This window comes from Brachycentrus maculatus, unplaced genomic scaffold (assembly GCF_059751285.1).
Source record: "Brachycentrus maculatus isolate JH-2025_06_01 unplaced genomic scaffold, ASM5975128v1 h1tg000241l, whole genome shotgun sequence".
NCBI lineage: Eukaryota > Metazoa > Arthropoda > Insecta > Trichoptera > Brachycentridae > Brachycentrus > Brachycentrus maculatus.
The window spans coordinates 471,086-484,408 of record NW_028280992.1 but is presented as its reverse complement, the minus strand read 5'-3'; the positions used below and the strand labels follow the sequence as shown (position 1 = coordinate 484,408).

The window sequence follows — 13,323 nt, the reverse complement described above, 5'->3', positions numbered from 1 at the left end:
ACTTCTTTTAAAGAAACCATTATTCAATTTGTTGTTTTTTCTCATTCAATCGCTCATATCTAATCCACAGGTATATGGAAGCAAAGCTTAAGCATTGTGATACTTGTCAACACCATTGTATTATGCGGCCCTATTTGACAGATATGTGAACAAAATTAAAGAAATTTCGGTAATTTTTATTTTGAACACTTAAAAATTTATTTGGTCTGATACAAAACTAAGGCAGCAGTTTTAAAACCACTTATTTAAATTTTCAACGCAAATAGAAAAATAATAGCTTTTGGGGGGTTTCACATTCTGTTCACTTTGTTGAAACGTCCAAATAAGATGAAGACCCACCAAGCAACGTATGCCGTCAGAAAATGCTACTAACTTCATACTTAAAAAATCTTTACTAAAAAACTGTGCTCATCGATTGTTTTAGAACATACTTTTTTAAAGAAATTTCACCTTGAACTGTTAATACAGATGCTTACGTTTATTTTATACACACAAGTGTTAGTTTTTTTTATCAAGATATAAATGAAAACACACATACTTACATATATTTTAATAATACATATGTGATATAAAAACCAAATTATACATACATTCTTGTCTGTATTCTGTTTCTCATTGTATTATATCATTTCACCTGCGATATCAAAAATATTAAGTACACAATCGCTTTTCATCGCACCGTTTTGCAAATTGTGTGTGTCTGTTTTTTTCCCTTGTGTTGTGCTGAAATGTATTTTAGTTTAACTGAAGGTTCACATTATTAAAATTCATATTGTTTTTTTACCTACGCAAAATGCCCGTTTTGAAATTGAAGAGTACAAAGTCTTGTAAGGATTTTTCTAGTGTTTTTTTTTATTCGATTTAAACTTACTTTAAGCAATTTGTATTTTCTTCAGCAAATATTGATGTAAGCATCTTTGTGGAATAAAAAAATCAGGGAGGAAGCATTCTTTCGTCTTGAAAATAAAACTAAACTTCAAGTAATTTTCAAGACCTCTGAATTTGGTTAATTATAATTGAGGCTGTCAAACAAATTAAAATGTTCACCAAAATAAAAATAATAAATGATTTGTAGATGCCAGAGTTTTGTCCGCCTCCGTGGTGTAATGGTCAGCGTGTTTAGCTACCGTGCTGGAGGTCCCGGGTTCGATTCTCAGGGGGGGTGAAAATAAATATTAGTGATTTTACACTGTAATATTTATTTAATATTACCCTGGACTGGTTCCTGAAGCGCAAGAGTGATCACCTTGCCTTCATGTAAGTAATGATCAAGATAACAATGGGTCAATTCGATGCAGTGCCCTATGCACCATTGGATGCGGATAAGGGTTATATATATATATATATATATATATATATATATATATATATATATATATATATATATGCCAAAATAAAACTGCTCTTTATAACTTAAAAATTGAGTTTATTTAAAACCATATGTATTTACTAACTGGTACAAACTTATATTTTGAGTATATCTACATCTTTATTCATACACGATTAGTTAAATGATCAATAAATCTAGTAAAAAAAAAACGAAAAATAAAAGGTTCTTTTTAAATTACCTCATGTATGAAATAAATCAAAATAAATCTCAGTCATATATAAAAATTTCAGCTCTATTACTTCTTAATAATTTCAACAGATGCCCCCTGCCGAAATTTTGTGACGATGATCGCTAAAAATTGTTAACATGCGGGGCGACACTTGAACTTAAGCATGTAAAATATTAATGTGTTCTGTTAACAGGACTTTCTAATTTTTTTTACTTTTTAACAAATTTTTTTCCATTATATCAGAAGTTCGTTAAATAGACGTCCGTTATATCGACGTTTTACTATATTTGATAATTAAAACCATCATCGGTATGATCGATAATCCTCAAATTATCCGGAGCATGTATGTTCCCGATAGTTACCTAAGACAGCGTCGGCATAGATTGTTTCACATTCCTATACACAGGACCAACCTGCCGATGGTTATGCCTGTAGGAAGAGCTACCGCTATGTTGAACAATATCACATTCGATATTGATCTGTTCCATGTGTCCGAAGGAGTTTTCCGAAGCGGGATTCTTCTACACCTTTGAGTCTTCTTGCTTACTTTTAATATATACGCCTTGAATATTGTTTGTTATGTATATATATATATATATATATATATATATATATATATATATATATATATATATATATATATATATATATATTTTTTTTATAAATTGAATTGAATTGAAGTGTACAATATACATATAACATATTGTGGCTGATTACTTGTACAAACATACTAATTTGGTTTTGGTTTATGAAACAGCGCTTTTTTGTTAAAATAAATAACATGACTGCTTTGTCACCAGCTAATGGAAATTTCAATGGAGGAGATACTTTGCCTACAGATATGTCAGACTCTTCACAGAGTGATGAAGACAAGCCTATTAGGTTAGTATTGACAACCATTTTTCCTTATACTTTTCATACGTCACTAAAATAATTAACAAGGTGACTAATGAAATGATATTAACTGTAAATTTTTACATATCAATCATCATGCAAAAACTGACTTTTTTTCAAAATATTTAGCTTGACCAGTGCATATAATAATTAATATATATTGACGGGTGTTTTTTTACGCCTGCAAACTGCTGGCGATGAGATTTGATAATTGTATGCATATAGTTTAGTCCTCAACAAAGAGATTGTTACATAATATGCATATAAAAACATTAAATAATTCCTTCTTAATACATACTATTCCCGTCCTTAAGCATCAATCAACCGAATGGGTAGAAATACCTTTCCCGTCCTAAGTGTGTTAAGTTTGAAGAATACATTGACAAAACCTACTGGTTTAAAACATTTAATCGCAAATTTACATCAATTGACTTGGCAAGTACACGCAGTTTGCTCACTGTGTTTAAAAAATTAAAAAATCTTTATAAATAGATTTATTCATACTTGTAACAAATCCCAATAACGATTACTTAAAAATTTTATATGTTCAAATATTACATAACTTTTTTAATTGATAATAAAATTTTCACCATCATAAATGAAAATTTCTAAAAAAATCACATTCTACAATGCCAAAACAGTGAATCCGTCTTTAATTTTTTCTAATATACATACGTATCATATTAAATTACATGTAGTGCATCAGTATTTGAACCACTACATGTAATTTTTACATTTCATAACTTAGTAATAAAATTACTACATATCTTATTTTTACTCTTTATTATAATGTGGACCGGTTTCAAAGCAAACCGCTTCTTCTTCAAGACTGATCAATACTTTTTAAAATGCATTAATTACTCTTAACACATTGTTATCGGGTGGTTTCGCCATCAACCCCGACCCTAATATACATATTATACTAATGAGGGTCATATACTAATCACAAGTAACCGCAAACCCAATTCCAACCTGTACAATGTTTTTTGGCATCTCTCGCACTCAACCAAAAGTAAGCGAATAATAAGAACGCTCATATGCGTCTCTCGCTCTCTACTAACAGTATGTATAAGATGCTTTGAAGCGTTTCCCACAAACAATGTGTTAAGGAAGAAGTTTTTGCTTCGAAACCGGTCCACATTATAATTGAGTTGCAATAAGATTATTTTGTATAGTAAGTCAGTTTGTGGTCCCACGGTACTGTTGCTGACTTCCATTTTCAAAGTATTAACTGGTAATGTCTCTATGCTTGTTTAAATAAATATATTTTTTGAAGTTTTGTTACTTATTTATATCACTCACATTGATTTACATTGAATGTTTTAATTTCAGTTTCGGTCATGGCCCCCAGTGTACAGATCCACACGAAGGCCGTAAAGTCTTGTCTATGGACTTCCATGTTCATATTGACCAATTATTCACCATGCTTTTCACAAACTCTAAATTCTATGTTGAATTACTGGCTATGAGAAAAACAACGGATTTAGTTCAGGTTTGTTATAATATTTATGTAATTTATATATCGCTCACTCCTTTCAACGACGTCATATATCAAATATCGCAAATTTTCAGTTCTGCATGTTTTCAAAATGCCCAAAAAATGTACTATATCCCAGCAAAAGCTGCATATTTTTAACTTAATATTTACCTGCTAGAGGGCAGAAGTGTTGTTTTTGCATTTTGAAGAAAAGGTATTGTTTAATTATTTTTTTAAATGTACTAAATATTTTTCAAATGAAGAAAAAACATTCAGGTTTTATCTAAAAAGATCTGTTGCACAGTAAAAAGTTCAATAAGTGACTTGATATATATTTTTAATACATTTTATTATATTTTTAAACTTTAAAAATGGTCTCCTGAAAAATCAAGTTTTTTTATATGTGACGTTGAAAGGAGTGATCGATATATGAGTATACTAACTCTTTTCCGGTATCTTTCAAATGTACCTACCATTTCAAATGTCCCATTCAATATGGTCTCAGAAATCAAGAATAATTTTGCATTTGTTGGTCCAGAAATCCTAAATTCAGCTGTGTTTTTGGTCCCATAATTTAAGATTCTACTGTGCTTGTTGGGCCCAGAATATCAAATTCTATTCGACCAACAATGGTCTGAAAATTTCAAATTATACTGTTTGTTGGTTCCAAAATTTCAAATTCCACTGTATTTGTTGATCCCACAATTCTACTGTATTTGTTAGTCCCAAAGATTCAAATTCTGCTATGTTTGTTGATTCCAAAATTTTGCTGTGAAGTAAGTTTCATTTATTTATTTTTGATTTAAGTTTTACTAAGTAAATACCACTATTATTCAAATAGTGGTATTTACTATCTATTGTGACACGTGTTTCGAAGCATTCTGCGTATGTGGAACTTCTAATTTTTCAAACACCGTATGTTAATACATTTCACCGCCTTTAACGTGTATTCACATACGGTGTTTGAAAATGATGCAGAATGCATCGAAACACATGTCACAATAGATTTGAAGAAATAGTGGTATTTACTGAGTAAAACTTAATTAAAAATGGCTAGTTTTTAATATTGAAAGCATTAACTTTGTGGATCATATTGATATATTATTTTGAGAAATATAAAGACTTTGTTTTTTGATCCACTCACATGTGAGTGGATCAAAAAACAAAGTCTTTTTATTTCTCAAAATAAAAAAAAATGGATTGATTTTACTACAAAGTGTCTGCCGAATCAATTACATAATGAAATTAATTTATTTATATTTTAACAGAATTCTTGGAATCATGATACTGAAACTGGGCTCAAATCTCGTAAAGTATCCTTCACAATCCTTCTAAATCAATCAGTGGGGCCCAAGACGGCGCAAGTCACAGAAATGCAGGTAATTTTATATCTTTCTCTTATATTTTACTGTTTTCTTACCATAGGTTCTATTACAACAAATAAATCTCTTTCAAAATTGACTGACTTTTATTGTAAACATTGTAAATGATGACTTGTATCAAACTTCCTTATAATTTTGAGCAGAGGGGCTTTGAGCCATTGCAAAGTCAAGACTGTCACCCTATTGCTAAAAAGTTCTAAATTTTTTCTCTGTACAGATTTTTTAATGGAAATGTAACCCTGATTTTAAGGAAATTAATCCAAATCAGTCCAATTATAACCCAGGGTAATAAACAAATAATTATTTTGTAGGTTATGCAGAGCTGCACACGTCCGGGGCACCTGTACGCTATAGAAATAACAAGTAGTAACGCGGGAGTCCCGTATGCCGACTCATTCGTGGTAATAGTTCACTACTGCCTTAAGAAGGTGTCTGAAAATGTCACAAATTTCCAAGCCTTCGGACAAGTTAAATATAAGAAAAACGTTTGGACTGTAATCAAAAGTAAGTCGGATCAAATATATTATTTTATCAACACTTCATTAGGTCTTATTTTGCAAGTTTTTAATAAAAGTAATCAATTATAACTGATAGAGCTTACTTAATAGAGTAATTTGATAAACTGATGAAGATAAGATAAGATGTCCGCCTCCGTGGTGTAATGGTCAGCGTGTTTAGCTACCGTGCTGGAAGTCCCAGGTTCGATTCCCAGGGGGGTGAAAATAAATACATATTAGTGATTTTACACTGTAATATTTATTTAATATTACCCTGGACTGGTTCCTGAAGCGCAAAAGTGATCACCTTGCCTTCATGTAAGTAATGATCAAGATAACACTGCGTCAATTCGATGCAGTCCCCTGTGCACCATTGGGTGCGGATAGGGTTATAAGTTAGTAAGTAAGATGAAGATAAAAGTGACTTTTCAAAAATAGTCTTATTTTTGCAGCTTTTATTGAGAAAAACTGTTGGGCGGGCTTAGATGAATACTTTGGGTATTTGTCAAAGGCCATCATAGCAGAAGTGGAGGATGACCATATAGCATCCAAAAGGAAAAGCAGAAGAAAACGTCGGGGACTTGGTATAACATTTTCATCCGTTCTCATAAACTCATTTTGAATTTAATTAATACTTGGTATACCATATTATAATTCCGCTATGTATCAAAATATATTGTGTGTTTCGTTGCATTCAACGTATACAGTGTTTGAATGAGGTTGAATGGATCAAACAGGTGTCTAAATAGAATTGAATTTAATTTAATAAGTATTGGTATTACCACTCTCAAATTAATTGATCAAATAAATAAACTCATCTTGAGTCTTATCATGCTGGAATAAATATATGTACATATTATTATTATCAACAGAAAATTTGCATTCAGAATTCAAAAGTCTTTTTAATTTTATTTGTACGTACATATTTATGTACATTCATTTAATAAATTGATTTCATGCAGTGTTTTCGTAATTTCATCAATTGTATTTATAAATTAATCTCTTTTTACAATTTGACTATTAATTCATAATAACTTATGATTGAATTAGCTTTTTCAATCATAAGTTTTAATTTAAAATTAAAGTTTATTATCATCAATACTTTTAACTAAGTTAATGAAATCGTAAGCCACCGTCCCTCATAGTAAATTTAAGTGTGTTAATTACTTCATTTGAATGATACACATTTTTAAATTACAATATTTAAAATCAAGCTATTGACTTTTATACAGTATTTTTTTGTTGTAAAAATCAAGTTTTTGACTTCAATTTATAATAAAAATAACATTGTGACTTTAAAAACTATCAGTTTACAATCAAGCTGTAAATTACACTTTTAACTGAAAAGAATATATTTTTTATTTTAATTTAAGTTTTACTCAGTAAATACCACTATTTCTTAAAATCTACATATGCCAGTGTGTCGATGCATAGTAAAACATAAATAAAAAATGGATAGATTTTACCACAAATTGACTGCTGCATTGATTAATGAAAAATGAAAACAATCCGTTTATATGTGTCGGGTTGTGGTCCTGTGGTTAGTGTCGCGGACTCTTGAGTCGGAGTTTCTGAGTTCAAACCCACTGTACCATAATTTGGTACCTATTTTTAATAATGAGCCGCTAAGGCTCACAGAAATAGCATGAAATTGAAGTATTTTTGTGAATAATAAAAACACAAATATTTTTCATTTAAGTTTTACTTTGTAATTACATACCACTATTTCTTAAATCTATTGTGACACGGGTTTCGATGCATTCCGCTAAGTAAAACTTAAATCAAAATGGAATTTTTTCCACATATTGACTGCCATTAATGAAAAATTAAAACGATTCAATTAAATTAAATTTATTCAATAATTAATGTTTAAATGTGTCGAGTTGTGGCCCCGTGGTTAGTGTCGCGGACTCTTGTATCACAATTTGATACCTATTTTTAATAATGAGCCGCTTAGCCTCACAAAAAAAGCATGGAGTATTTTTGCAAATAACACAAATATTTCTCTTTTTTTTAAAAAAAAATAAAGAATTTAAAAATTATAAATATCAATTGATTGACTTTAAAACGAATCAGTTGTAATGAGAATCGAGCTGATATGTAGCCCATCCCGAACGTGTTTAGCATACTACAAACTGTACGCAGGGACCCAGAGGGAGGGGGGCCCCGACCTAGAGGCTGCGCTCGTGGCGGCCCAGCTCCGGCCTGCGATGGGCCTCCGCCACCTGTCGCCCCACGGGGGCAGCGTCAGCGCGGCCAGCCACGGGGGCCCGTCGGCGCGCCTGCTTTGGTTCGTGCTGGCGGCGCTCTGCCTGCTGGTCGTGGTCAACGCCGCTCTCTATTGGAAGCTGTGGGGCATCGAAGGAACCAGATGGCTCTTCGATTCGGATAATAAATACGGCAGCAAGGATATTGGGTACTAAAAAAAACATTTCTCAATGTTTCATTTAACTATTTTGTATATAATTTATATTTGAAGCAGTAACTTCGTGATTTTCCATTTTATAATTAAAATATAACTTTAAAATCACTATAAATATTTTATTATAATGTCTGCCTGTTTCAAAGCTAACCGCTTCTTTTTCAAGACTGATTGATATTAAAACACTCTCAACTTAACAAAATTCAAAATATTTTGGCTGTTAGGCAAAAGAGCTTGGGTAGATCTCAAGTGGCTTTATTTTTTTATGTTGATTAGCAGTCATAGTCAAAAGTGATCAGGGATGTTAAGTGATTGGAAACATATTTAATAATGGACTTTTAGAAAAATCGTTTACTTGTGTATTTATTAGTTGTAAATTATTATTAATTGCTTTTTTAATTTCTAATATTTCTAAGTAATCTAATTTAAGTCCTCTGTTGCGCACTATATTACACACATGGAACAGAGGACTTAAATTAGATTGCTTACAAATATTAGAAATTAAAAAAGCAATCAATAATAATTTAAAACTAGAAGAAGCAAATACAGTGGTACCTCGACATACGAGTTTAATTCGTTCCGCAACCTTGCTCGTATCTTGAATTACTCATATCTCAAAGCAAATTTCCCCATACAAAACAATTGAACTACCATTAATCCGTTCCAACCTCCAAAATGTCACCCCCAGTTATTTTTGTTACGTGGTTTTGAATAATAAAAACGTATTTATATATATATCAAATATTTATTGCACAAAAACAAAAAAGAGAATGTAAAGAAATAAATAAGATATCCTCACTGGTCTTTGCCTTTTTCGCTACATTTTTCTCGCTTTCACCTGTAGGCCGTTTAGAAAAAAACATGTCCAAGGAGGTTTGTTTCTTCCTCCCTCTCAGAATGTTCCGGAAATGAGTTAGGCAAGTGTCATTAAAAAGGTCAGATGCACGACCTGTTGCAACTTTTTCTGGGTGTTTTTTTTCCACGAACTGTGAAACTCTCTCCCACATTCCTAAGATCTCCTTTATCTCACTTGTAGAAATAACCTCCTCCTCTGACTCCTCAAAACCAATTTCTTGCATAACCTCAGTATGCTGCTGTGACTGTAACTCTTGTATCTCCTCAGTCGTCAGTTCCTGGGTGTGCTCCTCGATGAGCTCGTTCACGTCTCTCTCTTCCACCTCTAGACCTATGGATTTCCCCACACACAGCGGAAGCACGCTGCTAACTGATCGTGATGGTGCGACTGCGTGTTACTACCGAACCGAACTCGTATCTCGAATTTCGCTCGTAACTAAAAGCAAAAAATCACTTGCTCGTCGGCTCGTATCTCGAAAAACTCGTATGTTGGGGCACTCGTATCTCGAGGTACCACTGTACTAACAACTGTCTGTCTAGTCATCAAAAAATTCAAATGATATTTCAAATTTTCTCATGTGGCCATTTTTTTATGTTTCAGATCTGAGAGTAACCCGACTCCTGATATTATAGCAGAATGGTCCAAGCACCTGAAGGAGCAGTCTTCCTTCCACATGGAAGAACTGGACAGGTGGAGAAAGGCCCTTAACGACGCTATTTCCCTCTTGAAACAGGTCATTTTCTCTTCTACTTTACTCGTTTGGGACACTTTTAATGACCATTCACACTTATGTTTATCCGTTATCTCATACTTACCAAAACTATTGGGAGTATTGAATATACAACAATTAACTTTAGGCTTAGTAACGGTCAAAATTGCATCCTTGTTTATTGTCACATCCCTATCATTGTTCATTTGGTGAGTTTGACATTTTCTATCTGGTACAATATAACCTTAGTACATATAGTATATGGTGCATTGTTACCCTTGTGTAATATGTGGCACCTAATTTTAACTACCTCCATAGTGGTTTGGCTACTGTGCTTGAGGTCCCGGGTTCGATTCCCAAGGGGGGATTGTAATTTTCGCTCTAATATTTATTTAATACAAGTATGTACTACCCAGGGCTTAAGCGCAGGACTGTTCACCCTGCCTCCATTTATTTAACGATCAACATATCACTGTGTCAATACTATGCAAATGCCCTTTGCATCATTGGGTGCGGACAAGGGTGAAATGTAAGAAAATAGAAAAATAATGTGTGGTGCACTTATTACCCTTGTGTAATATATTTTTTTTTAATTTGGGAGCCTCAACTGGCGTGCCTGTATTTTGTATACTGTATTTTGTCTGCCATCTCATTCTTAACACATTGTTTGCGAGAAATGCTTTAAAGCGTCTTTTACATACTGTTAGTAGAGAGTGGAAGACGCTTATAAACTTTTTATTTGCATACTTTTAGTAAGGCGCGAGAGATGCCAAAAAACATTTTACAGATCGGAATAAGGTTTGCGGTTACTTGGGATTAGTAATACAAACTTAATTAGTATACAGTGAAACCTCTATCTATCGTTCCTCAAATAATCGTTTTCCCGGATGTGTCGTTTATTTCTTCTACCCCGAATGCATTTCATACAAAAATAGATTGCATTGATCGTTTCTCTATCACCATTTTATTCATCGTTAGAATTACGCTGCATATTTGATATATTTTGGCTGTTTTTTTTACATTCTCCTCAATGTTGTTACATTCGATGACAATATTCCAACGTGTGGGATAGAAACTATCGAAAGCCTATGTGACGCAAAGTTGACGGATACAGCAGGAGAGGTCAATATTGATGAAGAGGAGCTGCTGCCTGCACCTTTATTTTCAGAAGCATGCACACTCCTTGAAAGTTTGAAAACTTTCTTCTACGCACATTCAATGGCGAAAAAAATATATTTGCAAAGGTTAAAAAATTTTATACTGTTGACTTACAGAAATAAAACAGGAAAAAAAAACAAATGTCGATCACAGATTATTTAAAATAAACAATAAACTTTAATCTTTTTTGGTTCTGTTCAACTTTGTATTTTTTTTATTTTTTAAATACATTTATTTACATCTAAATGTTGTATTCCTCTTAGAATTTGAACCTACCAATGGTTATTCAGATTGGGAGGATGGTATCTTCACTCGATAGCATCTCTTTGTGTATAAACTTCTTAATCCCGCTTTCATTGTTTTCCCGCATTCATAGTTAATTTCAATAGGTCCTTTAAAAACGATAGAGAGGTTTCACTGTACTACATATTAAGGTTGGGGTTGATGAATAAACATAAATAATGACAGCAATGTATTAAAAACGACATCCAAGCGGTTTTTAAGCTGGCTAACCCTTATTGAGTGGACAGTGAGTTTTTTCATCGGGTTGTGGTGGAATTACGAGATCAGAGCTTCCTCCCTCTTCCCGTATGAAGTAATGTTACCCTTGTGTAACATGTGGTGCAGAGTTGCCCTCCCATTTCACCCGGCAATGTTTGATTCCAGACTGAAACAGCCCTCGCCAACTTGCAGTCTATAATTCGACCATCCGCAGAGAGCCTGCCGTCACGAAGCTCGCAACCAAATTCAGAACTGTGATTTTCTTAACTTTATTTGCCAATATTGTAACTGGTATCCAAATATACTTTTACACTAATTTAAAATTATAAGTATACTTTAAGGCGATTAGGATTACATAATTTATCAAAAAACCTCCTGTGCAATACTTATTATTAATTTTTTTAAATTCCAGTCTTTGTCGAAAATATATATATTTTTTTGTTATTGCTATATTTTTTATTTTGTGGAATGTTTGTTTTGCTACCGCATTTATTTAATATGATCTATTATGTTTGTAATACAATTCTGCAATGTCGTTCTCTCTGTGTTTGGGTAATTTAGATAATTTTTACCTTAGCAGTGCCTAACGTTTTGGGAAAATCCTTAGCGATTCAATCCCACAATGCACAAAAGTTTTTTTTTATTATCTCCGTTTATACAAGTTTACAAGTATTAAATCAATTATATCAATAAAAAAATATTAAATTTTTAAACAGCTCAGTTTAAATTTATTTTAATATTTGAAAAAGATAGATATTCCATAATTGGTGATATATTTTTTTTCAAGAAGAGTAATATTTGTGTTTTAATTATTTACATAGATATTTCATTTTCATACTATTTCTGTGAGCCTAAGCGGCTCATTATTAGAAATAGGTATCAAATGTGGTAGAGAAACTCTGACTTCGCGAGAGTCCGGGACACTAACCACGGGACCACAACCCGACACAATTCAGATACAATTATATTTATACCATAAAGGTTTCGGATCTATTTCCTGATCTTATGAAATTTCATAGATGGCAACAGTAAAAATGTCACAAAGAATACTCAAACGGCGATGCCGAAGACCTTCTATCCAACAAATATCCTTTTTACGGGAGACATTTTATTAAATTTCAAAAATTGGTTTACAAAAATCCCTTTTAATACATTAATAAAAAGATTATAAAAATGTCAGAAGTTATTCACACATCACCGTCAATGTACAACTTCTAAAAAAAATATAGTTTTTTTAATCATGAGTAGAATACTGAATGCTAAACTATGTATGATTAAAGTTCTTTAAATGCCTATATATTCTTTTTCTAAAAAATCTCATCTTTATATAGATATCTATAAAAAAATCTTGATAATCATCTTGGTGGACAAACCCGGAAGATTTGGACGTACTCAGATTATTATTTACATGTATTTTATTCTATATATTGCTACATTCATACGAAGTATCTTTCCGCTTCACAAAGCCAATGAATTATTTATGTATTGTTAGGTTAGAATTTTAATGTAATTACAGTGGCCTAAAGTTGTTGAATATTTATTTAATTAATATATACCGAATAATGTAGGGAGATTTTTTATGCAAAATTGTTACGGATGTACATACATAAATTTATTTAAAATGTTCACATCAATGCACCCTAGAAAATATACATTTTTCTTTTCCTATTTTCTAAATATCCCTTTATATTTTTTTTAATTTTATATCACTGACACTGTTACAATATAACAAATCAAGTTCCTCAAGCAATTAGTTAACCCCTACAGACCTGGGTCATGTCACAATGTTCATTAGATTAAAACCCAAGGCCTGCTGCTCATAGACAGAGAAGAAATTTGTAATCATAATTTCATCAAAGTAAAATGTT

General features: G+C 32.1%; 1 protein-coding gene across 7 annotated transcripts in view; it reads left to right on the top strand.

Moving 5' to 3' along the window:
• Positions 1-12,618, top strand: part of LOC148306451 (protein Aster-B-like) — a 44,269-nt gene extending 31,651 nt beyond the window's left edge. For 2 of the 7 annotated variants that reach the window (XM_088265027.1, XM_088265024.1), the window contains 8 exons: positions 2,360-2,441; positions 3,786-3,945; positions 5,199-5,309; positions 5,624-5,816; positions 6,262-6,393; positions 7,934-8,225; positions 9,688-9,820; positions 11,621-12,618. In XM_088265027.1, coding sequence (XP_088121153.1) covers positions 2,360-2,441; positions 3,786-3,945; positions 5,199-5,309; positions 5,624-5,816; positions 6,262-6,393; positions 7,934-8,225; positions 9,688-9,820; positions 11,621-11,713 — 1,196 coding nt within the window. In that variant the 3' untranslated portion in view covers positions 11,714-12,618. The remainder of the gene's footprint in view (positions 1-2,359; positions 2,442-3,785; positions 3,946-5,198; positions 5,310-5,623; positions 5,817-6,261; positions 6,394-7,933; positions 8,226-9,687; positions 9,821-11,620) is intronic. The other 5 variants (XM_088265025.1, XM_088265022.1, XM_088265028.1 and 2 more) reach the window with 3 other exon arrangements.
• The last annotated feature ends 705 nt before the right edge of the window (positions 12,619-13,323 follow it).